This window comes from Porites lutea, chromosome 2 (genome assembly GCF_958299795.1).
Source record: "Porites lutea chromosome 2, jaPorLute2.1, whole genome shotgun sequence".
Taxonomy (NCBI): domain Eukaryota; kingdom Metazoa; phylum Cnidaria; class Anthozoa; order Scleractinia; family Poritidae; genus Porites; species Porites lutea.
This window is the reverse complement of record NC_133202.1, coordinates 38,038,417-38,065,243: the sequence shown is the minus strand read 5'-3', so window position 1 is coordinate 38,065,243 and position 26,827 is coordinate 38,038,417. Positions and strand designations below refer to the sequence as shown.

The 26,827-nt window shown below is 38.1% G+C and overlaps 1 protein-coding gene across 1 annotated transcript; it reads right to left on the bottom strand.

Annotated features, from left to right (window-relative positions):
• Positions 1–836: 836 nt before the first annotated feature.
• On the bottom strand, positions 837–26,358 carry LOC140926157 (xanthine dehydrogenase/oxidase-like). Its single transcript, XM_073375944.1, has 39 exons — positions 26,259–26,358; positions 25,727–25,788; positions 24,929–25,027; positions 24,739–24,812; positions 24,258–24,322; positions 23,364–23,553; positions 21,734–21,819; positions 21,189–21,308; positions 20,634–20,657; positions 19,757–19,859; positions 19,557–19,627; positions 18,891–18,968; positions 18,346–18,450; positions 17,843–17,909; positions 17,132–17,232; positions 16,608–16,766; positions 16,054–16,134; positions 15,643–15,684; positions 14,848–14,943; positions 14,096–14,153; positions 12,944–13,120; positions 12,522–12,601; positions 11,415–11,524; positions 11,152–11,256; positions 10,583–10,661; positions 9,782–9,896; positions 9,166–9,246; positions 8,719–8,828; positions 8,001–8,055; positions 7,542–7,600; positions 7,059–7,220; positions 5,921–6,005; positions 5,550–5,593; positions 4,271–4,404; positions 3,635–3,772; positions 3,124–3,247; positions 2,119–2,215; positions 1,825–1,935; positions 837–1,610 (listed from the first exon to the last, which is right to left on the bottom strand). Exons 1-39 carry the CDS (start codon positions 26,349–26,351, stop codon positions 1,543–1,545), a joined length of 3,708 nt encoding a protein of 1,235 aa, XP_073232045.1. The 5' UTR covers positions 26,352–26,358; the 3' UTR covers positions 837–1,542.
• Between the last annotated feature and the right edge of the window lie 469 nt (positions 26,359–26,827).

Sequence of the window (26,827 nt, the reverse complement as noted above, 5' to 3'; positions counted from 1 at the left end):
GGGGGGCGGGGGAGGGGGGGGGGGATTCTAGCTTTGACGGTTGACGATAATTTTTTTGTTCCAATTTTGACGGTTGACAGTTATTAAGTAGAAATTTAGTCCAAGAGTTTAAGTAAATAATAATTCCCGTATAAATTAATATTAAGAAGGGTCCTCTGCGTGCTGGGCTATTCCCTCTCACTCATGGTTTGAACTTACCTGAAATAAACCAAAAAAGCCTGATCGCAGGTTGGGTTTGAACAGGAGCGTCGTGTAGTTGCATGGGTTAATCTGTCGAATAATTTCTAATTATTAGAGGGATTTAGACACACGATTTGGAGGCGTGTGTGGTCGAGCGGTTAACACCTCAAACTCCGGATGCTGGAGCCTGGACTTCAAACCTCGCCCGTCGAGCTGTTTCCTTAGACAAGGAACGTTACTCCAGTTTGTCTCTCTTCAGCCAGGTGTACAAATTGGTACCGGCGAGATACTCCTTGGGGGTAACCCCGCGATGGACTAGCATCCCTTCCAGGGAGGAGTAGCAATACTCCTAGGCATGCTTCGTATTAAGGAAACGGGGATAAGCTCCGCCGATTGGGCCTTTGGCTCGTATGCGCCTTTGCCTTTTTTTGTTTTTACTGCAAACGGCAGACGTGAATTGTACGCCTTTACTGTTCATTACGTCTACCCCAAAGTTAGTAGCTCTACCGGGTACAACAACTTTTTTATATAGTTTTTATCTGCTCATTTTCTATTTTGAGAAATTTTCAACTTCAATATGCCGTTTGCCGTAATCGCCATTCGTCCAACGCTTTCGGTTATTGGAGGATTGACTTTGATGTTAAAGTGGTCGGCGTTTTTATTTTGTCACACAAAATAAATTACAGAAAGTAGAAGTAAAAACATTATAAATATATAAATAACATAAAATTGAAATCAGTAAACAGCTGGAAAAGTGACTGAGGCGGGCACATCTCCGAGAATCCAACGAGCCTATAAGAAATAGAGATTTTCCCCGTCGGGAAATTGAAATACTAGTAAGTAGAAGTAAAAAAGACGTATAAGGATATAAGTATGTATACTGAACGAATATCTATAAAGATAGGTAGATAATCAAATGTTTCGCCGCTATTGTTGTTATCATAGGAACTCTGGTCGGTCACTGTGTGTCAAAACATCTCTTGATCGACTGAAAAAACATTATCCGTCGCCCCTGGAGCTCTCCAGAGATCGTCCTCGTAGGCTACCAATCTTTTAAAGCTGTTATCTTCAATTAATCCAGAAAGGTGCTTAAGTGTTTTGTTTTTCCCCGCAGAGGCGGCATGGGAGGAAAAGAGTCAGTTTCCCACTGTCGAATACCATGGAAAAGATTCCTCTGCTGACAGGTAAATGTATTTTATAATCCTTCAGATTCTGGGTTTCTTTTAGACGCGAACATTCAACGACCATTGACAAGAGCTCATTCCCTCGACTCTGATACATTCACGTTCGGCCGTAACTCCTTGGAGACCTTGAGAGTTCTCCGCCATACACTCCCCTGGCCTACCCTACGAGTCTTTTTGCTCACAGGGTGAAGTGGCTGGGATCCACAAGACATGCCAACTGTGTATCCTCTACCGTGCTGGGCCCATCTAAAATAACCAGAAAAAAAGTACTGGTGAAAACGTGGTGGTTGAAATTTTATCCTTGATATAAAAAGGGAAAAAAAGAGATAAAACGAGTATCCGCGGGACCAGGGTCTGTTGACCAATCAGTGATACGCAATAAAAAATGACTCAAATCGACCAAAGGAGACGGAGAAATATTTTTCAGTCATAGTTAAAAGTTTATGATAACGTTACTCACTCATGACAAAATATTCTTCCCCTTTGCCGACTTCGGCTCGTGCTTCTTCCACAGCGTGTTTTACAGCAAACAAACAACAGCAGGCCATGCATTGGGCAGGTTCCCCTGAAGCTAATGAAACGTAAGATATAAAATACATTTTACAACACTTTTAGCTTTTAAAAAAATTACTTGATCATATTGCAGCATTTAACCTTTAGGATTCTGGAAATTTTACAAAATAAAAATGGAATTTTTTTTATAATTATGACAAGGGTCATTCCTTGTATGCAGTTAATAAGTTGATTTGCTTACTCTTGGATCTGATGATGCCAAGTGGATTTGGAACATTCTTCAGTAGTGATACTCTGAAGTCAATTGGAATGTCCTGTGAACATGGAGGCTTGTAGTCCTATTATAGTAAAGAAAATCAGTCCAAAGTCCATTTTTCTTCCCTGTAAGGGAATCTGGATTCTGGAATCCCAAATCCAGGAGAATTTTCAAGTGGAATCTGTAATCCTGGGCCTTGCAGTCCGAAATAAAGCTCAAGGAATCCGGAATCCAAGTTCCACTAGCAAAAACTGAAAATCAAGGATCCTGAACAGCGTGGAATCCAAGACTGTCCTGGATTTCCTTACATGGGTTAGCAGTTTGGAACATAAAGGTTAGCAGATACCTGCATTAAGTTACAAGTAAAAGACATTTGGTTAATATTTTGGCTTCATGAAGTTTATGATTTTCTAACTCGAGCGTGAAAATCATACCGGCACTCTTGGATAATACTCTGATGATTGAACTGCGAAGCTATAACAATAGGACGACGAAAGCGAGGGGGCGCGGATAACTTGAGATTCAAATGAAGCGTGCAAAAAAAACCGTTCAACGTGTTTCGCAAACCATGAATTTCAGACTGGATTGCCATTCCTTAAGCTCGTGCTTTGCATTTCCACTGTCAATCTATTCCGGCCAATCTATCCATCAACTTCATCGACTATTGACACTGTTGATTGGGGTCTGTTGTCCAAATAACTGGAAATACACTGTGCAACTTGGTTGAAAGATATGATATCATAACCCACCTAGATTGATTGCCCTAATGTAATAGCGTAACCCTGATATTTGCTTGTGTCGCACTGAACTCTTGTGCCACCACTGAACTCTTTGATCTTGGCACAACCAACAAAAAGCAACTGCGATAGTGTTAAAGATATTTGGCGCCTTTGCCATGTCGTCTAAAAAGTTAATTTTACGCAAACGTTCAACAAGAATCACCACAGGCTTAAGAAGTGAGTCAGAGCTTCATCTATTGCAAACACTTACCCAAGTTCCATTACTTAGGTTTCTCCCTGTCTGAGGATCGTAGATGAATTTCTCTGTCAGCCACTGACCAACTCCCATCATGAAGGCACCTTCCACCTGACCAATGTCCAGAACAGGGTTCTTGCTGTGGATACCATTACAGCATTACATCATTTCAGCTCAAAGAGGCCGTGGTGAACACCAACTAGTTTTGATAGAAGTTCCACGTATTTGCATCAACATAGTGTTTTCACATGACGTCACTTCCGCCATGTTAGTGTCCCAAAACAATGAAATGGCGGCAATGTTGGTGTTCCGTGAGAACCTTTTTGTTGACTGAAAACGCTCTACAAAACTAACGACCATTTAGCAAACATTTATTTCTAGGCCCAAACACTGACTCATTAATTGACCAGTTTTGACTTTAAATGCTGAAAACAATTTCGACTGGCAAAGAACACCCTTGTGATTCAAAGGCATCTGTCCACCACAATATGGAGAAGTGCAATTGAAAGTCTTTTTTTAATGTTACCTTTCTCCGCAGTCATTCAGTATATCAGTGCGCAAGATTTGTCTTTCTCCTGTCAGTACGTTAACCTCAACCTCAGTGCAAGTCACGCCATAAGTGTTGTATGTATATGTGTCACTTGGTGGTGTTGGATCTTGGTACCTGAAAAAAGAAAGGGCAAAAAAAAAAGACTCTCCGTTTATGTTTTATCGGTCTTGGGTACTTTGTTAACTTGACGATTATCATAGGTTTCGAGAAAAATGTTTTTCTCAGTATGTGACACAAGTATTGGGAAAAAATATCTCAGTTTCTCACAATAGGAGTCTAGCTGAAGTTAAAGTCCAGACTCTCTGCCACTTAATTAGCTACACGCGCCTAAAGGGAGCTAGGGTAAGTAGAAGTGGGTCAATTCACAGTGAATTCTTTCCGGAAGTACTGGAAGGCAACTAGTAAATGTGAATGGTGATCTTTGGTTTCCTGCTTTCGTTTCCTTGTAAATTTTCAGTTTTCATCATTACCATGAACAACAACAATAAGAACAACACGAAACATAAACTGCAACATTCAGTTCAAACACCAGGAATGAGTGTTTCTCAAGAAAGATAAATACTGTAATGTTTGACCTCAGTGAAAGCAAATATGGTGTGGTATAAAACTTACATGCTCGTGGCGGATAAATGCACTCCATTATCATAGCACCTTTCAATCAGTCCAGGCCAGGCCGCGCCGGATGGCATGGTTTTTCTGATTGGATCAATCACTTTATTCAAGACTTCGCAGCATTCCATTACCGCCTAAAATAATATTTTATAACTGCTGGACGGTGCTATATAATAAGTTAGTTATTTATACGGTAACAGACATAGGCATAGGTTTTTCGTGGCGTTAGGGGATAAAGGGCGAAAGGGTAAATTTGTTTGAGAGAACACTGGTGAATGGCACTGATACTAAACCTTTTACAGGCAATTCTTTGAACGACGGACGACTTTCCACTGACAGTATAAACAGGCAAAAAAACTAAATGACTTGACAACGGCCAGTCCCAGCTCCAAGAGTTCGGTTTGGGAAGGTTTCCTTTAGTTTATTGAAGTCATCAGAGGCGTAGCCAGCTTTTCGACTACTTGTAGGCCTGGCTAACTTTCATTTCCACATATCCTGAAAATTGCAGTCTGATGCATGACTAGTATGCACTTACCTTACAAACACTTTGAGCTCTTAAGGGTTTTAGCTTGCCTCAACAACTCATAACTTAGTACTGGCAAACGGTAGAGCGATCAAACCAAACATTTGTAGGCTTGGACCTACCGGTCCATGTAATGGCTACGCCCCTGGACATTAGAATGACTACACTTGAACCTCGCCTTACCGAAACCTCCATAATATTGGCCAACATTGGTGGATTATGGACCCAGAGTTGGTCCCGCCAGAGAAATGCTAATCTTCATACAATCCCCACCCCTGTAATACAGACACCTCTTTAATGCCATTGCCAACCTTTGTTGTCCGAATTAATAATATTTGATTGAAATGGAGTTCTCCAGTGTTCTTGGTATAGTTTTTATTATGTGTTTATTTTATAATTAGTATTAGTATTTAGATTATCCAATCACAACGCTTTTAGAAGCAAAAGATTTTCAAGTTGTTTTGCAAGCGGGCTAATAAAATACAAGGTTAGACTATGCAACTGTGAAACCTTTAAAATCGTTCGAACATACCTGACCTCTCAGGAAACAGCCCTCAAATTTATGAATGCTATTGGTCCATTGGCAAAAAAACCTCCAGAATCTTCTGTTTTCATAAAACGTAGTGACTGGATAATCTTCTCCCAAGTACCCGCGGCTGGTTCGAGCTGTCGTACTGTAAAAGAGCTTTTGGCTTTTTTATTTTTTACAGCAGGTTTTATGAAGAGATCATGAATTGGACTAGTAGCTGTACAAACCTTGCAACACATCTCACTTGTTGAGCTCGCAGCTGTGCTTGAATCTACAAAAAAAGACAAATTGGGCGTGACCATAGTCAAGATATGATACGGATGTTACATGATAAGTCGCCATCATGCAATAAACATCGTTTCGAAGAGGGGTAGTGGTGAGGTATGTGTGTGGTGCAAAAAATCCGATAGTATGGACATTCAAATGCTGTGAAACAACAGCAATTGTTCAACAACTATTTCCTTTTTATTGTTGTACAAAATGATGTTCGGTTTTGTTGCAAAGTTTTAACAGGGGATATTAATCCTATCTGGCTGGGGCAAATGTTCCGAGTAAAGTCGAAAGATATCAAAGGAAACATTACAGGTTTGTCACGTACTGTTTGGATTGGTAAATGCTGTGGTTGGTTTGATGACAATCATTTCCAGTGGACACTTCAGCTGGTGCGCTGCAACCTGAGCAACCTAAAAGACATACCTTTTCTTTAGTTCATTTATGTAATAATGGGCCAATTGCAATGTATTACTGAAATAATGACAGCCAGGATGCCCAAAAAAGAAGATATACATGGGCCGGGGAAATAGTTTGGTGTATTAAAGAAGGCGAATGAAAATTTCTCATCAATTAGATAGCACTAACGGGTAATTGTGGACAGGTCTTTACTATTTTAAAATGATTTGACTATAGTGAGGCAAAAAAAATTACTAAATGCTTGAGAAAATTCGCCTTTGATATTATAAGTGCCAAGTTAGTTTATTTCGAAAATTCTAAGATAAAAGTTTAAAGCAGGTCCAATTTGGAGAAAGTCATTATTTATCAGTTTAATCCATTAAGAATTACTTCAATTTACTCAAGTAAACCCTTGAATTCACCTTTACAGCAAGGTAGTAGACTCTTTAATTTGCCTTGCAGAACCTTACAGTATGATATGCATGTATTTGTATCTAATGCGCACTTCCTATTATACCTCTATCAGATACTGTGAATAAAGCATTAAGCCCGAGGGACCCTCATATGAAAAAGAAGGAGTTTCTCGTCTACTCGCTTAGGGTTGTGCTTTTATTTGTAGTTTTTGGTCTCAATTAGAATGTTCAAGACTGAAAGCCAATGTTTTTACCCATTGAGGTATCGCTTAGGGCTGCACATTAAGAATTATCTACATAAACGCAAATTAACCACTGTCATACTGTGTTGAAGGCAGCATTTGATTTCAACGTCTTCAGCAAAATGACAATATCTATATATTTTATTTGGTTGTCTGTTTTAGTATAGTCTCCTTTGCGGTTAAAGAAAGCCTGAGTCACACCTGGGTAGCAAGCCTGCCTTGATTGTATAGAATGGGTGGTTTCCACATATGATCGCCGCGAACGCTAAAAAAATGTTCGGTGACAGCAATTTTAACAGTCATATGGAGACATTGATTCAGCCAGAAAAGCAGTCGCAGCCCTCGTTGCGACAACGATCACTAGGAAAGACTTTGAGCGCCCAGGTTTCTTTTAACGTTTTATTAATAATACCTTGGTGTTAATTCCTTGCCCAATATCAATTCCTCCATGCGCAATAGCAACGGTGCCATCTGTATGATATATTGACACCAAAGCAGTATGCCTCCTACCATCCCACCGCACTCCATACTTTAGAGGAACAACACTGATTCCACGCTTCCGCCAGCGATTGTCCTAAAAAAATGGCTAATCGTCTTAAGACATCATTCTGCTTTTGTATAGAAACCTATTGTTCATTTTTCAATTGCAATAAGGTTTTTGAAATTCAGTGTAGATGAAAACAATGAATTAAAAGGGAATCAACTTTTTACGGATTCAGCTAACTTTCTAGCTAAGTTTTGGTAGACCAAATGGAAAAAGCTGCTTACTAGACGGGTCCTCTATATTTTCTAGCAGGGGCAAAAATATTGAAAACGAGAAGAGGTTTAGTGCAGTTTAGTTATCAGGTCCTAGAAAGACTAAGAGGATGAGGCGCAGAAACCAACTCATCCTCACCTTGTTAAAGGTGTCAATTGCCTCTTTTCTCTTCATGAAGTCACTTGATAGCATCAGGTCTAAAAAAAAAAAAAGAAAAAGTGGAACCATACCAAATTAGTTGTTGTGAGTGATGCTTGAGAATGATTGGTTGTCTCTAAAGTGCAAAGGAAGTGATTTTGATGTGGTAAACGGCGATTTCAACCTAAGTGCCATGTCACATATATGTCCAGCATGATCGTTCGTGCGAGAGTAGTCCTGGATTGGACTGCTGTTGACAGTGACTGACGTTTCGACAACTTGTGCGGCAGTCGACATCACCAGAGCAAGCTATTTTTCGTTTGCTAGTAAGGTTGCAGTTGCTTTCGATCGGCAGATTTCGATTCTATCTTTGTAAAATCATAGCGACACGCCAGTCAGAGTAATTGAAAATGATTAACGCACAATGCAATCCAAAAATATTTAATAAACAAATATTACCATTCCATAGACTAGATATGTTACAGTCCTTAAGTTTTTGTCCCGTCTGCGTTACCTATAAAGGTTTTGACAAACTGTGATGAGTAATTCCCACAGCATACTTTAATTGACTTTTTTTGAAAGTTAATTTTTTATTAGTAGTAAGTAACTAATAAAAAATACAAGTGAAAAGTGTTATTTTGGCACATTAATAAATTAGATTTCTATCTTTCTTAAACGGGACGAAACAGAAAGAGGACGGAAAGAAAACAGAATTTTGATCGTAAAATGTTTTAGTAACTGTCAAATGGCTAAAGGACTTAAAGGGTCCTCTGGAAATACATTTGGGCCATCGCCAGGGGCCATCGTCGCCTCCTGCGAATACAGCCCCCCGACTCTTATCGCTCCCTAAACGTCCATGGGGACGGTGAGTGGTGATAGGTGGTTGGAATTCGCAGGCTAAGGTTATCGCTTTGTAATATAAAGCTCAGGTGGAGGTTGCCTAGTGCCTGTGCAGCGTTTTCCCAGACCTTCACGGTCAATTCACTTCGGTAACGAATAATGAGGCCTAGGGACTAGGCAAAGGTGTAGGTATGTTCAGGTTGTGTTTATCGTTTTTTACTTTACTCGGGGAGTTTGTGTGAATAAAGCCCTGGATGACTAAACTGTAAATAAAAATGAACAACTCAACACACGAATTCAAAAAATTCAAGTTATAATGAAGAAAGTTAAAACTTACTTGTCCATTCTTATACAAATTTAGTTCCCTCACTTCCTCTGGTGTCTTGTTCAAAGTTTTGGCAACATGTTCCATAATTGATTCCATAATAAAAACCGCTTGGCTAGAGCCTTGGACAAAATATAAAACAACGTCTTATTAAACTGCAGTATAATCGAAACAAGTCCTAGTTTATTTGCTCCAGCTGTTAAGATGATAAAAGTTTCAAATCAGTTTGAGGCAATAAATCTTACTGAGAGTAAACTTCCAGGAAATAATTGCAATTGGATTTGTTACTTTGACCTACTGGTTTTGTTGCGGCACGTTGAATAAAAGTCAAATTGTCATAAATTCGTCTTTCGCGGCTTTTTTTCACTTAGACAGCCTTTCTTTGTCTCTTGCACGGCTACATGTTGTTCGATAGGCCTTGTTAAACGGATCCCAAATTGAGAAAAGGTTATAGCATACCTGGTGCGCGACACCATGTGTTTGAAGGTTTGTTGGTGCGAACAGCATGAGGTACAATGTTCCAGTTGGGACAAAAATAAGCTGAAATTGAAAAAACATAGGTGTGACGGGGCATTTCAACAACTAGGAACACTAATAGTTGATACGAATTAAAGCTAATCGGAGGTAAACCCTTAAGCCCTTTTGCAAAGGCTGCAGTCGCGAAAAAACGCATTTTTTGCTATTTCCTCCTTTTTGGACCAGTGTTCAGCCAATAAGTATGAGAACGGCTTAAAGATATCCCAAACTTAGAGCGTATATTCCTCCTAAGTGGATATATAAGCAGCATTTTTCCACTCATGCGCATGACTAGCCATAATTTTGACCAAGTCCCGTTCATAAAAAAACGCGTACGACCTCAACCTTTCTCTCAGCTACGGTGTTATGTGAAAACGTACAAAGAACAAGCGCCTTTTAACTTTGTGGGGAACAAAACGGGACATCATTAACCTGTGTAGCCAGCGATTCGTGCAATTAGTTAATAGGAAACGCTTGCTACGCAGACTGGGAAATCTAGGAAGTGACACAACGATTCCGACTAAGCTTGCAAGGTGCTGTGTAGAGAGATAGACCTCACCATTGTCCATCCATCCTCTGGCATACAAAATGGTGGCATCGTTGGAACTGCACCCGCAGTCACCGTAATAGTTTAGGTCTATTCCATTCAATTTACCATCTTCTGAGACACCAACCTAATAAGGAAAAGCCATAAAATGAATGTAAGATAGTCAAAGACTTAATGGTTAGATAAAAACTTCAGTGGTTGCTTAATTGGACAATGGTGTGAAAGAAGTTAAACATTCAAACTGGTGCATCAGAGGACGAGGACGACTACGAGAACGAGATTTCCCCAATACTAAGTAGTGCTCGCGGGCAAACCAACGTCATTTTGGCTGGAAAATGTGGTAGCCGTCGTTGGTCTACTACGAGTTTTAGCGAGAATGTCGTAGTGGCAAAAACAAGTTATAAAATGTTAGAGATTTAATCATTTAGCGATCGGGAGAGGGCTTTACCTTCATCAGAGGAAATACGCGTCCTCAATTTTGTGGTGAAAAAAAGTACAATGAAGCTTTCCGTGGTGTCTATTTTTAGAGAACAGGCGAGAAAATGTAAAATTAAATGTCGTCCTCGTGTAAACCAAGATTTTATCATTTAAAGTAGTTCTCCCATCATATTTTTGGCTCCAAACTAACCACATAGACCCGAAACTAGAAGTGTGACAACCGCGGCCAAGACCATCATTTGAGATTTGAAAACCCTAAATGGTATCAATTTACTAAAAATACTTCGAGGACCCCCGTCACTTTAAGGGAACTTACTCTCTCTTCGAAAGGTTGCCTGTAAAACTGATTCGCATAGAATAGATTAAGTTTCTTACCTTATAAACCGCTTTAAATGGTTCTTTTGATCCAAACATCTCCATGTTGGTGTTTAAATCCATTCTCAAACGAACTGGCCTAGAAAATTGCATTGTACAACATGGTAAAATATTATATTTTGCTTTTTGTGTGGAACATCCGCACTGAATAAAAACTAAACCAGAAAATCAGTGACTGTAGGTTCTGCAGCCAGGCAAACGGGACTAGATAACGTTGAAAATTTTTTTGGACCCTGGAAGGAATCCCTAGAAGATTCTTCATATAGTATCGTTATACTCTCCTTGGATTAAAAGGTAAAATAATCCACAGTTGTAAAAGCAGGACTCATAGCGGTGTACCTTAAAAAATGCACATCACTGTGGGGACTCCTCTGTTTAAATCATCCTGATCTCTTTGCAGATTCATGACCTAAATGCCGTTTTTTGAAATGTTATCTTACAGCAAGGAGGAGAGAGAATTGCTGAGTACGTATGTCATTTTACGAACAATCTTGGGTGCAAAAAGGAAAAAAAAACTATCCCAGAGTATTCCACTATCCGTATTGGACCTTAAAGATCAAAACGTTTACCGTTTGGTTACATAAGAAGCTATGGCGCATGCGGCTGCGACTTGGTTTGCTCTTGTGATCCTGGCGCCAAACGCTCCTCCGCATCTCTTCACACCCATATTAACTCTGTGCAAATTAAAGAAATTAATGAATGAATATTCATGACATTCATGACCATAATTATAGGAAATATCTGATGTTCGTTATAAATTGTTATTTGTAATTGCCTTAAAATGGTCCAAAATTGCATATGACGCGCGTAGAAAAAAGTGCATAATAATTACCTGTGAATTGGTAGGTTAAGAACCTTAGCGACAGCTCTTTGGGTTCCATCAATCTTTTGAGTTGCGCAGTGGACAGTTAGACTATCATCCTCTGGCACGCACAGCGCTATCTGACACAAATGTAGTTACCAATAAAAAGTAGTATTACCAGTGGGTACATTAAGGCGCTCTAAATTAAAGTAACGTTCTTAGAGAGGGTGACACATTAGTGAACTTACGCAACAGGAAGGGACAGGAAAGACGACGCGATCCTGGTGTCAGGTGTGACAATAATTTTGTTTAAAGAGAACCTTCCGCCAAACTTCACATTCCTTTAAACAGAAGTTTTTGTGCACGAGCCAAAACCATCAACGTTAAGTGAATTCCTGACAAAACGCGCAATTAATAGCCCCGTCACGTTTGTCACACTCAAGCGTTTTGCCTTCTTGTTGCGTAAACTCACTAACATCAAGAACTGCATAAGTTTTCCTAACTTAACTGGACTGCAGACAATTTCCAGACCCAATTGGAATATATTATTTCGAACCCTTGGTTTTAATATACTGTATTACTAAAGACGCAAATTGCCAAGTAACAACAAACTCAGGTAATACGCTGGCGACATCGCCGGGACTCGAAACCGACGGAGCCTCACTATAGTAGCTGAGATGCGAAGGCTCTCATTACCATTGAACCATACCTGCTCCCTTTCACAGCCATTGCCATCAAAGGCGATGTTGGGAGTGCTGCCAGTGCCAAGCAATATGCAAAAATTTGATAGAGGCTTATTTAATTTGGAGCATTAAGTTTGACTGATTAGTTTGCCTAACTAGGTCCATCACTCAAATACATCCTCGGTATAAATTTTATGTTTTCATGGAAAGAACAATGTCTAACTTGTTCTCTGCGCTCATTCGTGAGATATTTTTTTTCTTGCCACTCAAACATAAAATTCATACCTTCTCGCCACCGTGTAATGTCCTCTATATATCATACTCAGCCTCACCCCATAATTGCTTAATATCTAATAAAACAGATATCTAATAAATTTGCCAATATATGTCATAGCTCCGTTTTGGAACTTAACTGGTAGTCAGTTTACTAATGGTCAATAGCAAAATTTCTTACCTGATTTTCAATATGATATTGAAACTGATTTCCAGTATACACCGTACCCTGCACAATGTGTGGCGAGTTTCTAATTGCAGCTGATTGAAAAAAAAACAAAACAAAACAAAACAAAAGACAAAGAAAGAATGTTATATACTCTACAAAAATAGAATGATCTGTTGCATCTGTTTTCGGGCAGATGTTTTGAAGTAAATAACTTAATAAAATATTTTTAAATCATTCGTTCATTAAGTTGATGGGTAGCCAGAAAAATGAAGGATTCTCAGAATCTATAAAGACGTACAATATAGTGTAAAAAGTTCAGTTTTAAAACATGCTCATGACCCATCAAATGGTACGCTTGTTTCACCCACATGTTTATACGATTTAAAAACCTATAAATTTTAAGTGTCATTAAATTCACAAAAGAAGCAGCCTACCATCTGCGTCACCTTTCTTTAAAGCTGTATCCGGAGCTTTGGAAGTATATTCAACAGCATTTACGTCGAAGAACGAGTTTGCTTTAATGGCTTCGTCTATGGTGAGAATGGGAGGCTTCTGTTCTTTGTACACAATTTTTACAGCTTTAGCTGCTTCATCTGCGTGTCGCTGGGTATCTACAAAAGTAAATTTATCAAGTGCAACCATTGTGGACTGGTTTGAACGCCAGTAATATCTTTTCCTGGTATTGTACTTTGACATTTGCCGCTGGAATTGTTGTGTTGCAAATTGTAGTTATATTTCTCTAGAACTGCAATGTTTTGAGAGAATACTTTACAGTGGGCTAATCTCACAAATCTTCCTGACACTAACGCTAAAGGGACAAAGCTCAGCGTTGGCAAAGAAGAGATCTCTTATTACGTGACCCCCTAAAGAGGATGATCATTAGAACCCAGATAGATCACCCACCGTAATAAAGCGGGGTCAGTAGGAATGGTTAAGAGTTCAGTTTTACAGAAAAATGTAGCTCCCTGGTGTCGCCAATAGCCCATTTTACAGTTACAGGTGAAAACGAGGCTGGAGTTGACTTTTTTTAATACAACCCTTCCTGTTTTACTATGTAAATCATGCTGTTCTTATGCTAACTAGTATTTTTTAAACATAATTTCCATAAGAAAGCGAAAGAGGTTTGTATCAAAACAGGTCAAACTTAGCCTCACGTTCAGTCAAAGGCTAGGATAATAAGTCCCAACTGTAAAATGGTCTATTCGAGCTTTACCTCAGATTTGCTTCTTTTAAAGGAGTCAGATGGCGTACGGAAAGGATACTCTAACCCCTTACCCTATTTCAGACCAAAATCTGCGATTTTCGCGACCCTAAATTCAGTCCTGAGCAAAAATTTGAAGCCCTCCCTTTAGCCACTACAGCGACCACACTCTGTCAAATGTTCCCAATTACCCAGAACTCACTTCATTGAGTTAACTTGGGACCAACATGAACAAGGGTCAGTTAAATACCAGGTTATTAAACCATACTCTTTTTAGACCAAAAGGGCCTCTTATTTTTATCTGGCTTCACTCAAGGTTTACTCTCTAATTTGTATCATTTTCTTTGAAAACTGCTAAAATGGGTTTAAAAAACTACGGACTTACCAGCTACAATAAGACCCAACGCCTGGCCAGCGAATAAAACATTTCCAGTACAAAGTACCTGTGACACAAACGTAACGTTATTGCCTTTATAAGGTAAGTGATACTGAAGAACTAATATTGAATAAGCAATACGAGAGGGAATAGTTTTTATTATTAATGAAACCGGCGCGCGCTGTGATCGCGCTGATTGAGTCTTACCCGAAGGATCACACAGACGGATGACATCAAAAAAGCTCAAGTCGATGTATTGTACAATATGATCAAACGGTTTTGAAAATGTTTACACATTTAACGAGATAATTTCAGATGTAACAAGCGAGCCCTCGAATAAATAGCTTAGTAGAAGTTGTTTACGACTAGTAAGACATAGACGAAACCTAGAAGAAAAGAGTTTTTATGTCGACATGAAAACACCTGTAACAAACGAGCACTAGTACGAGCCGAATTTGTTCTTTTATTCTTCTACCTGTTGAATAAAACAAATAGTCCATTTTACGGTTTATTGCCTCAGATCCATAAATCCCGAAAGACGGGTAAGAAAGTAGTAAGTAACGCATTCATTCGCTCGCGGCTCTTGTGTAACTCTTCTGTTAAAAGCACACTTTTTAAGACGTCATCTGTCAATGGTCTATAATTGACAAGCGCGCTTTTCGATAATTTCCTTGTCTATTGAATGCAGTTGGTAAAAATTATTAACGTAGATTTACTACAATCTACATAAAAAAAGTGTACAAATGTAGTTCAGAAATTACCTCTTCGGGTTCGAACTCAGATACTGGCATAAAATTGTTGACACCACCTTTGGGAATATCTGCAGCTGTGATATATTTGACTACTCCAGGTAATATCTACAAAGCAAAGAAAATTTCTCAATGCCGTGCATGCACTGTACAACTTAGCTTATCAATCACAAGTTCGTTGAATTGTAGCTCTGGCTGAACTTATAGTTTTGCAACAAATGATTATTTGATTGGAAGGAGGCTCCACAAAACAACCTTAAGAGAAGTGAAACGTCCCTTTTTTTATGAAGAGTACAGTGTTTGAAGGGCTTTGCCGGGTGATTTGTCGAGGCCAAAAAATATATGCATCTAAAGAGTCTAAAGCTACGTACAAACGGACAATATTGAGAGTTAATGGACAACAGTGTTGCAAATGTTTGCACATAGCTAAACATTTAATCGGTTTCAAACTTTGCGCAACAACTTTCGACACCACGCAGCAACTACAGGGGTATCCAAACGGACGCAACATGTAACATCCAACAATGTTGGGAGTTGTTGTCCAACAATTTTGCGTCCGTTTGCATGCAGATGAAGTTGATCTATTTAGCTCACGTTTGATATATAAACATGACTCTGAGGCTTTCTGGTCATATTTATAAATATAGTTTGGTTGTCTTTGTGTTCAAGTCTCCTCTGCGTTTTGCGAGACAATGGAGCCGTGAAAAACCTTGCAATTTTGTCCCTAAAGCCTTTACTATATCGAACGTGGACTATTGTTTTACTAGATCTCCTAATATATTTTACGATAAAACTAGAGTCACTAACCAATGCCTCAGATGCGTCAACAGAACTGATCTTGCAGTTTCCCTGCAAGTTAAAAAAAAAAAAACATTACGATGCATTGTAGATGAAAATCTACGTATACCTACTATATTTTTTTTCAAGAATTAAAACTCGTTCAGACCATATAAACTATCTCACATGCAAGACTAAATTGATAGAATATAATGTACTAAAATGCAATTTAATATTATAAGGGTTCTTTCAATGAACGTTTCTTCTCCTTTTACCGCAAACCGAGGCCGAAGGCCGAAACGAATAACACCCACCTTGATCTGGATAATTTTTTAGCTTATTCTCAGCCTCATCCCATAATTGCTATTAATTTTTCATGTTACACTCAGCTTCATCCAATAAGTGTTTATTGTTCACAGTTAAAATAATAGTGGTTCATACCCGTTTGCTAACAACAAAGGCAGCGTGTAGTTCTCCAGGTACAGCTGGAATATCGGAAACATACTGAGCTTCGCCAGATGTCTAAAAATAACGCAAGTTCACAGGTTAAGTCGTACGTAACAAATCTAACATCGTTTTAACCGTCCGCGATTTAGAAAATAATAAAAGACGTTGGGTGGAGTGATGAAAGTTTTGTTTTCAACGGTTTTCTTGCTCCCTTTGTCGTCTTTCTTTCTAGAAAAGGGAAAATCTTAATCTGCAAAAGTTTAGAAGGGTGAATAGCAAAATTTGCAGCGTACTTTTAACCAAAATGTTTCTTGGAAACTTTGTCATAACTGTTCCAAATTAGCAAAATGAGGCCCGTGGAAAGATCTTTGCTTGCTTATTTTGCTGCTTAACATGTCTATATCTTAAATGGAAAGCTAAATTGGTCCAGAAAAATATATCAGAACTTTCCATATCAAAAAACCGACACGATCAAAGCCGTCGTCTAAGGGTTAATTAACTAGCCTTTTGATCCTTTGCACACCACTTTCGGAATAGTTCTTATTTACCTGTACTTTGGCAGTAAGTTTATTCAAGGGTTTTGTTAGTGGATATTGTTGTGGCTTTGAGTCATAACTCTGTACTCCACAAGAAACAGGACGAATGAAGGCCATAGCCGCTGATCTTACTCTTGCAGATGCTTTATCACCAAGAGCAGACAAAAAGAACTGTAAAACACAAGTATAAATGATTAGTTTTTGTACGTAATCCTCGTTTTCTTCGACAACTAACAATTTAAAATCAATCGGTCATAACAAAAGCCGGAGTGTATACAACCCGTTCTCTAAAGGTCGTCGTGAATAGCCAGTAGAAGTACTGCTTTAAATAATTTAGACTGAAGTCTTGAGGAAGCTATTATTTTCTTATTTTTTATCGGCTAAAAATTGCACAATAAAAGCATTAATTTGGGATATTGTCTGGCAATAAAAGCATAAATTTATATCTTATAGCTTTTAAACACACTTGTCCTGGTCGGCAGTTCTTACTTGAAAAAGAAAATTGTAGATAATACTACTATAAAATTGTTTAGTACTTTGTAAAACAAACCAAGTGCGAGGGATTTTCGGTATTTTTTGCTTGAACCTGTAGGAAAAGAATGAGGAGAAATCTCCTGTTCCAGAACTTCAAGGGCACCTGAAACAAACAAAGATCTACATGATTTATAGAAAACCAGACCGATAAATGGCATAAGACGAAAACGAAGAGCTGAAGAAGGAACATTTATAACCCGTATATCGGGGGCACCCAACGTCAATTTTCGGAAAATATCTGTTGTGAAGACGATGTGAGATTTAGAATTTTCGGAACATTTGTTGTAAAATTTCTTGCTGGCCTACCTCTCCTTGGATTTTCGAATATCTAAAAAATGGTATAATTGCCAATTTTTAACGGATTTTTACCCTTAAAAGGTCACCTAGAATTTTCGGGAGCCTTTTTTCTGGGTGAAATTTTCGGAAAGGTAAGTTTTTATCCCTTAATTTTCGGATCACTAGACTTTCAGCTAAGAAATCCGAACATAAGAAAAATTTTTAGGGGATAAAAATACGCCCATATCTACCGTTTAAATACTAAAATACGTTCAACAATGCTATGTTTAAGTGGTTTTGAAATTTATTCTCGTTGGGTGCACCTGGTATATCTCCGGTTATTATAACAAGGAGATCTATGGTCCTACGTTTCACTGAATGATTTATTACAAATATATATTTGAGTAAACTTCTTTTGTGGACAGCGGTTGATTTACCTGTTAGAGTATTTTCCTTTGTCAGGTTTTTATCAGTCAAGAATGCCTCTGTTTTAACGGCGTGCATCTGTGGTGTCGATAAAGACAGTTATTAAGTAATAAGATATTCCATTACTCAACAATGAATTGTTGGTAGTATAAATGAATTTTAACTATCAAAATCAAAATAAGAGTTATTAGTATTAACCAAATGAGTGAATAGCAATTTTCGCGCGTTTTGGTTGGCTACCGTAACTCGGAATATCCTTGGTTATTCACTGTTTTGCGAACGGAGCAAAGATGGCGTCTCGTTTCGAGACATTTTCGGAAGACTCAATTTGAGCGATAAAAGAAGCAGTCATACAAACAAATACTAAGAAAGCGACGACTTTCAGCTTGTCGGTGTTTACTGGTAGGTAGAAAATTATTTTCTTGCTGAATTTGCAAGAAAATTGTTAAAACGCACTAATTTGTCAGAAAGTGAGTCTAGTCCTTCAATCAAAAGTTATAAAAAATATTCTTACAGAAAAAGGTGTTATTCCAGCATACACAATCCTAACATTATTCAAAGTCATGGTGTTCTTGTCCAACTTGGCCACAAAACCAGCATTCACATATGCATGAGCATTCTGAAAATAAGGATATTTTATTTTCAATAATGATGAATAAGGGTCGTATAAGACAGCTACAATCAGAAAACGTTCCAAGAAAAAAAATAATAAAACGTAGGTACTGATTAACTTGAGTAAACGTCCCATCTTTCCTAAACGAACTCTTTGAAAACACATTACAAAGGGTGGCTATTTTAACCCATCGTAAATGGACTGGTCTTAACAAAAAAAGAAATGAACAAATCGCGGTATTAACTGCAAATTGGTCATTTTTTCTTGTGTGAACGACAATATAAATAATACTTTCCAAAATATGCTGGCGGAAAATTAATGGAAATAAGGTTTATCATGTGAAGGTATTTTTACTAAATAGTATAACGACAAATGATTTTTGAACAGTAAGCAACTTCAAACTGATCTCCTAGTGAGGACATCTTTTATTAATATCATATTCTTACCTGAGATCTTGGCATGACTTTGTGGGTGAAAATGATATAGTCACGTGATAAAACAGGTAACATAACAGCCAAGATGACCTGTGAGCATGTGCGAAAACTCTTTACAGTAGTTCCAGTATAGTATATTTTATAAAGCTCTAATTTTAAGTGAACCCTTAAGAATTCTAAGAGCAACGAATCGTAGCACTGGGCCTTTTCAGCAAATCAGTCATTGAGTTAAGACTGTCAATCTGAAAACGTTTTATAAATGGAGTCGAAAAGGATGTGTGATGCAGCTTTAGAGTTGCCAAAGCAAGCATTTGTGTTTCGCCATGCTTGCTTTGTTTCTGGAATTCCGCACCAGAACTCATCCCCAGGATCTTTTCTTTTACGACCTTGTCAACGTTTGACATAATAAGAAAAAAAATTTGGAATTACTAACTGAAACGGAAGTAAGTGAAAGGCAACACTTTTCAGTATCGTCTCCATGAGGGAAAAATTGTTTTCTCCATTTGATAGGCTTTGTGCTCACAAAACCAACTGTTTAAGTGCCCTCCGAAAATTTGTGTCTCTTAGAATAGATTTTTTGTGGGTTGTATCATATATTCCTTGAATTATACGCAAATTCTCTTGTTTTTCCACTAAAGACATAAACAATTATTTAAAGGAAGTAAACAATTCACGAACCTTGCCAGTCATATCAAGAGAAAGAAATTCCAACAAGGAATACTGAGACTCACTTTCTGTTGTACTGTCACCTACAGAAAGATGAGAAGTTCAAAAAACACTGATACAGATATATTATTGCAATGTTATTATAGATCTGTGAATTCTTAAACACAAACCTGGCCCTATCGTTTTTATTACTGTCCATACAAGAATCTTACCGATAATCAGGCATGCTTCAACCGCTTCAAGAATGGTGAAAATATCAGAAGGAAAACCAGAGTGCGCATGTGTCAACATTAGATTCCCTGCAATACCACCAACCTAGCCAAACGTCATTACATATGCGTTATTCACCATGCAAGAGGTCAAGATGGGTGGATATTTGCAAAAAAAGAACGAGGCTAATATTAATCATTTAACGACTGATCCATATGGAAACAGTTATTTTTGTTTCCCGAGAACTAATGAGCAAAAATGTAAAATGTAAAATGATGTCACGATGAATCGGCCTATAGCTGGAAATTTTTGAAGGTGGAAATTCATTAAACCTCGCTGTAACTGTGTTCGTCGGTCAAAATTTGTGGAAAACAGTGCACTGTTACCTTCTGCCGTCATGCATTTTGTAATGTTGGAGTCATTATAACTCCAAACGAGTAAAAATCTTAGGTACAGGATAACCCCTGTTATGGGGTTACTTTAACTCCTAATTAAAGTCCAAATTTGGGGTCATTTTTACTCCTGAAAAAGAGGTCTTTTAACTCCCAGTCTGGAGTTAAAATAACTCAGAAAAGGGATTATTTTTACTCCTTACATGAGTTGTTTTTATTCTTTTTGAAGTTAGTTTAATTCTGAAACTGGAGTAAAAAATTTAGGTACAGGATAACTCCTTTTTGGGGGTTATTTTAACTCCTCAATGTCTGGGGTGATTATTTATCCCTGAGAAAGAGTTCTTAATACTCCTTTTTGGAGCTAAAAAAAAGTAACTCCACTGTAAGGAGTTAATTTAACCCCACTAAAGGAGTTATTATAACTCCTTCAAAATTACTGTGTATGCCTATGATATCATTTAACCGGATGAAATATTGAATCACTCACATTTCGAACAGGAACATTTGCAACCTATGAAGGAGAAAAGTAATGATAACTTTACCTTTCATTAGAATTATCAATTTACTTATTTGAGTATTTATTATCAAAAACGCGTTGAAATATGTACATACATGTATAAAAATAGCTCTCTCTAGTCCCGACACTAAATGTAAAAGAAAAAATGATTTTCTACAGCCAAATCTGAATTAATTGGGTTTAACAATCAGATACATACTCTGCAAAGAGCCCATCAATCGACGCAATTATTTTTTTTAATGTAAAGCAAACAAAAAAAAGTTTTAACCTGACTTGTCAGCACTGTGGGTTAATGTACTATTTCGTTCTGCTAGTTGCTAAGTTGGAGCAAGAGTGTTTTTTCTCTTGGTTGGGGTAATAGATGATATAATCGCGTCTTTTATTCTGTTACTTATAACTGCTCTTTTGCTTGACTTGCGTAAAAATTCATCAGATCTTCTTACGTTCTTTTCAGATTCTTTTTCAACAGCTGAAAGGTTGTCCGTTTAACTACAAGGAACATTTTCACTTTAAGAAATATTTTACCTTGCGTATGTGATCAGCCATCACATTAAAACCTTCCCACGTACTGGCTATGTTATTCAGTACACTTATAAAGGTGTTCAACGACACACCAGCACCAATTTTAATGCTACCACACTGTTCCTATAACAAAGAAGAACGACATCCTAGTCAAAATCTTTTTTTAAAAAAAATAAATTTCAACTTTTTTGTAGACCTGACTACTTTGTGCAAGGTAATTAAGTCTTGTTTGTTTGTTTTATTCACTTGGCGCACAAGAATAGAATTTACAAATAATAAGTAAAAAATGAAGTGACGAGGGGACTACGGACTAAAGCTGTCTCATCAATCCAAGAAAAGATGACATAAAGTCAAAAAATAATTTAAGATCTGTCTACTGTTTCGACTATTGTAAGAATTTTTTTTAGTGTAAGAAATGAGATGCAATTTCAAATCTTTTCTTTATAGGTGGATGTTGGAACCTCTGGCCTTCAGACAAGTTAACTTCATGTTCTATGCCAGCGAAGGTGAAAGGCGTTTGGGCTTCATCTTCAATTTTTTAACATTACCTTGGTATTACTCGGAACGTTGTGCAGTTCCTCTATCATATTAATATCAATCATCACATCAAAAGGGCCGTCATTCTTGTAAATGCCTGCAAGTAATAATTTGCTCAGCCATTAACAGTAGCTATAAAACGCACAGTTTCAAGGACATAAGCATGTTCCTGCAGGGGCGGATCTGGGGGGAGGGTGCAGAGGGTGCGCACCCCCCCCCCCCCCCCCACCCCCGAGATGACCTGCGGTTTTCTAATACAACTGGTATTCTGCAAAAAAAAAACTATATGGTTTATTGGTGTTGAAGTAGAGCAAGAGACGAGTGCACCCCCTCCTAAAAAAAATCCTGGATCCGCCCCTGTCCCGGCGTTCAGATGGTGAGGAATGACGAAGTAGAAAGTGGAGGGAGAGAAAAGGAAAAGGAAAAGAAATTCTTCACGCCGCTCCGTTTTACCTAAACGCGTTAAAGGGCCTTCAAGGAAGCCAGAATCTAAAACCTTATTCACACGGAGAAAAAAACACGAGGTTATAGGGAAAATCTCTCCTTGACCGCGCGAAAATGATGCGTCTTGTCGGTGAAGTCACCGCCTGTAAGTAGATCCTAGTTCTACTGACACGAGCAGGAGTGCTAAGGAACTAGCAGCTGGGGAGAGTCGACTTTCATAGTGAGTCCACTAAACTCTCAGAAAAGCGGGATGAAACTGTCGAACAACATTAAAATGCAAAACATTAGTTCGTCCTGTAAATATTAGTTACGCAACGGAATACAAGTGTATGTCATACAATTAACGATAGCCTAAAGCCGTCGAATACTGGATACCGATTAGGAACCTCAATCGTAAACTAGGAATCTACATAACCTTCATAATGTTAACTTATGGTGTAAAAATAAATTTTTGGTTACTACTATCTTTTAAAGAAATTGGATCGATATCAACTAGAGAGAGAATCTCAGCAAAGAGATGGTGGTGGTCCCCCTCTTAATATAACACTGAATATTTTCGCTTTCAAATTTCCCCTTTGCCGCCATTCAATCACTACGCAAAGTCCGGGTTTTAGAAGCAAAAGAGGATGATTTTCTTATCAATAATCTATTCAGTTCAAAATTTTGGCTTTTCTCAGGAGCTCTCAGGGCACCCTGAAACACTTTGAAAACACTTTCTAGGCTTTCTAGAGTATCTTTAGATCTCGAGTAATGCATTCTATTAAGCAGCACTATAAAATTTGTATCTGCTCGGTCATCCTGGGGGAACTTGAGTCTTTTCGAAATTACAAGGGCTTTGGTCTTATTTGCCCAAATGTTTTAGATGCTATTTAAGCTATTATGAAAGTAAGAATTCAGAGTTTCCGTTTCCTCTTTTTATCACTTTTTTTTAATCCGAAAATTACAGGTTTCATTTTTTCTAATAGCCTAACCTGGAAAGTGAAATGCGAAAAATTAAACTTCCGAAAATCGCAGGGAATTTATTACGAAAGCTTCGAAAATTGTACATGAATGGAACCGTTCATCTAGAAATTTTTAGCCTTGCTCAAGCTATAGAAAATTCTAGGCAATTTTTGCCTCTCCGAACAGATATTTTACAGAAAACAGTCCTTGGGTGCCCCTGTTTTCTGAACGATAAACTAAGTTATTTATACTTACCTTGTCCAGTATTTCCAGCCACCAGCCTGACTTTATCATTCTTGTGTTTACACATCAATGCATACAAATCAGCTTTTGACTTTGGACAATACCATAGCACATTCGCTTCTCGATCACCAGATAATGTCACACATTTTCTTGAACAGTTTACCTCTCCATTAAAACATGGACTTGAGCACTTGCTTATTTCCTATCAGAAACGTTGAACAGTGGAATCTCAATATAACTAATCTCAAAATAACAAAGTCCTCGTTATAACGAACGAATTTCGTTACCCCAGCAATAGCAAAGTATATGAAAAAGAACCTCGATATAACGAAACCTCGTTAAAGCGAGCAAATTTCGCCAATCCGTTGGCCCGTCGTTGTATCGGGGTTCCATTGATAATTAATTTTGTTCTTGAAGTTTTCAAAACGTTTAAGTGGGCACTGTTGGGTTTTTTCATTTTTTTTGTAATTTTGTCTTTCTCAGACCCTCCCCGACCCGTTTTTCAATAGTTTGCAAGGCTATGGTGTGAGAAATTGTGAAATTATTTGAATTTGATTCGTGTGGACTGGGCATACTCACTAGGTTTATACCTGTCACAAAAAAGGAAAAGGCCGAGGTGTTTGAGGATTGAAAGGGTAAGTTTAATGTTGTCTAATTCGAAAGACGCAAAGGTCAGTGTTTGGTCCAGTTTTCCTTACACTGTTAAGTTGTCAATGCTTTATCATTGTTCAGTTCAGCAAACAGCACGCAATGAAATGTCTTGTAAGTTCGTTGAAATAGCGTTGAAGACTACTTCGCCGGTTAAAGTCAAATGTCTTCGCTTTCAAACGAAAGTGGCCATGGGTTACTGTGGACGAGGTCTTTGGTGACTTTTATGAAAAATGAGTCCGGTTAAGTCGTAAATACCTCGATATCTATAGGATCTGAGGATTTTGCAAACGTCTTCATTGCATCTAGAATTGGACGGTAACCTAACGATGTAACGATAAAAGGAAGGCGATTAATGGGTCCTGAAACATTACAATTCACCATTTTGACCATAATGCACCCTCTTAGTGTCGTCGGGACCTAGGCTGGGAAAAGGAAAATAGAAGCACGCGGGGAATGACGGGAAGCGAGGCGAGGCTCTCTCTCTCTCGCCCTCTTCCAATTGTACTCCACGCGCTTAACATTTTCTTTTAAAATTCTTTTGAATCCCAGCGGGAGAATCTACGGAGGAGAGACGTCTTAGAGTAGTAGATGAAGTGTTTTGTAGTGAATACTACGATCTAAATTAAAGGTCCAGTCGTCAAGGTGTAGATGTCTTAAGGCCAGTGGTAAATACACCGCTAAAACCAGACGTTCACTCAAGTCAAATTCACAGTAACTGTCAAAGTTAAACCCTAACCTGTACAGCGGCACATGTTCCCATCAAAGCTGGCCTCAATTTCTTGCTTGGACGGACGATTCTCTTTCAACAAACTGGCATAAAAACAAAACAAATTGGTAGAAGAAGGGTCCCTAGATTTTTAAACCAATTTCAAACTGCACAAATCCAATACAAGAAATGTGTTTCGTGAAAATCACTCCATACAGACCTATACATGCTCATGACAAATCCTGGTGAACAATAGCCACACTGACTTCCGTTATGATCCGCAAGTCTTTCCTGGATGGGATGATATCCGTCAAATCGACTGCAATTCGGAAAAAAAGTATTTTTTTTTTTACCTTAAACCTGCAAATGTTGTAACTATAACTTCTATTTCTAAGGCGTTCTAAAAAATATTCTGAACAATTCTAAACGCCGAGGCCAGGAATGTGTTAAAAAAACTCGAACTAGAAGAAGTCATCACGTCTTTTTACACATTCAACGCACTAAAAACTGTAAAATTAAAACTGCATTGACTGAACCGGCTCGAAGAGCGAAATATATCTCAAGGTTTTTATTTTTACAGTTTTTACAGTTTTTAGTGTGTTAAATGTGTAAAAAGACGCGATGTCTTCTTTTAGTTCGAGTTCTAAAAAACTCTAAAACGTACAAATTCAAGTTTATCAGTAGTGAACGTAAACTTTAAAAAAAACGCTTCATTATTTTTGCACAGCAGCTTTTCTAATGCGTTAAAGAATGTGCACAAATCGTCAAACTTAGATCTTAATGGAAACAGATTCGTTTGCGCTTGATGGTCCCCACTGATAGTAGAAGCACGTTTCTTTACTTCTATTGTACAAACAAGCAATTTACAGGTTTTGTTTATGAAACTTTTACTTTAGAACGCATTTGACGCTTTGGAAGGTGTACTGACCCCTACTATCACGGCATGCCTATTGCCAGATATGATAAATCAAGAACGTACGCGGCAGAGTAAACACACAAGTTTGCGTGCGACACTTACTTCCCAATGCCTTCAACTGTCGTGATAACCGCACCATTAGAAGCACACAATGGGAATAGGCACTAAAAGAAGGTTTCAGTAATAATCATGAACAAGTAGGTATAAAAACTTAGCGTATAAGGCCCGGGAGTACTTTGTTATATGGCCTCAGTACGGGGATGTGCCTCTGAACAGGGTATGGTTTCTGTCTTCTCTGTCCTAAACAGGCTATAAGGGTAGGGTGGAATTGATGTGTTTGGGGGGACGGGGCTTGTCTTATGATATCTGGCGTTTAACAATCCGAAGGACTGGATATACACCAACAATATTCCTTTTTCTGTAAGTTAAATTTAATGAAGTCATAAACTCAAAGGACTGCCAAAGAATTTCACTTTCAATTTCCATATGAATAAGTAAATAAAAGAAACATTTATTCATCAATAAATGAATTGAGAATTTTTAAATTTAGCAGTTCTTAATACAGCATCCGTTTTCTTTATTGTAAGTCAAGCATTTCTCTTACAATTTTATATCGCATTGAAGGAGTACTTACCGAGTTAACAGCAATAGTAGCATCTTTGCCAGTGCTCAGATCATTCCTTGTTACTGACACAACACAGCAGCCACACCCTCCCTCACGGCACATTATTTTTGTACCTAGATGCGTCAAGTTTCAAGAAAACATAAACATATGAAAATGTTTTGGTGAAATTAATTTTTAACAGAACAAGATTGTGAACAGACTACGTAGTATTCTGTATCAGCTTAACCAAGCGGTTGTAGATTCTAAATTCTTTTTATCTGCTCATGGTAAAAGCGGAGGAAGGTTGTTTCGAATTGATAGCTTGAGTGGAATAGCACCGGTGGTCCATATTTTTCTTGGGTTTAATAAAGGAAAGGAAACACAAGCGGGGCTTAAAAATCCGAACTCAAATGTAACCCTAACCAAAACCCTGACCTACCACTTTTCGCGCGCGTTTGCAGTTTACGCATTATTTACTATCCCTGAGAAAATAACGCATTACTCGTAGCCGATTTCGCCGAGCACTTATCGTCTTATCGTGGGGTTACCTCAGCGGAAGCAAATTAAACTTCTTGGAAGGTCATGGTTATAAATTAAAA

Excerpts from the sequence above, each read along its gene's own strand:
- LOC140926157 (XM_073375944.1), bottom strand. The coding sequence starts at position 26,351 with ATGTGCCGTGAGGGAGGGTGTGGCTGCTGTGTTGTGTCAGTAACAAGG. Across the intron at positions 25,789-26,258 it reads CTACTATTGCTGTTAACTCG|TGCCTATTCCCATTGTGTGC; the intron begins GTAAGTACTCCT and ends ACCTTCTTTTAG. Across the intron at positions 24,323-24,738 it reads GAACATGTGCCGCTGTACAG|GTTACCGTCCAATTCTAGAT; the intron begins GTTAGGGTTTAA and ends TTACATCGTTAG.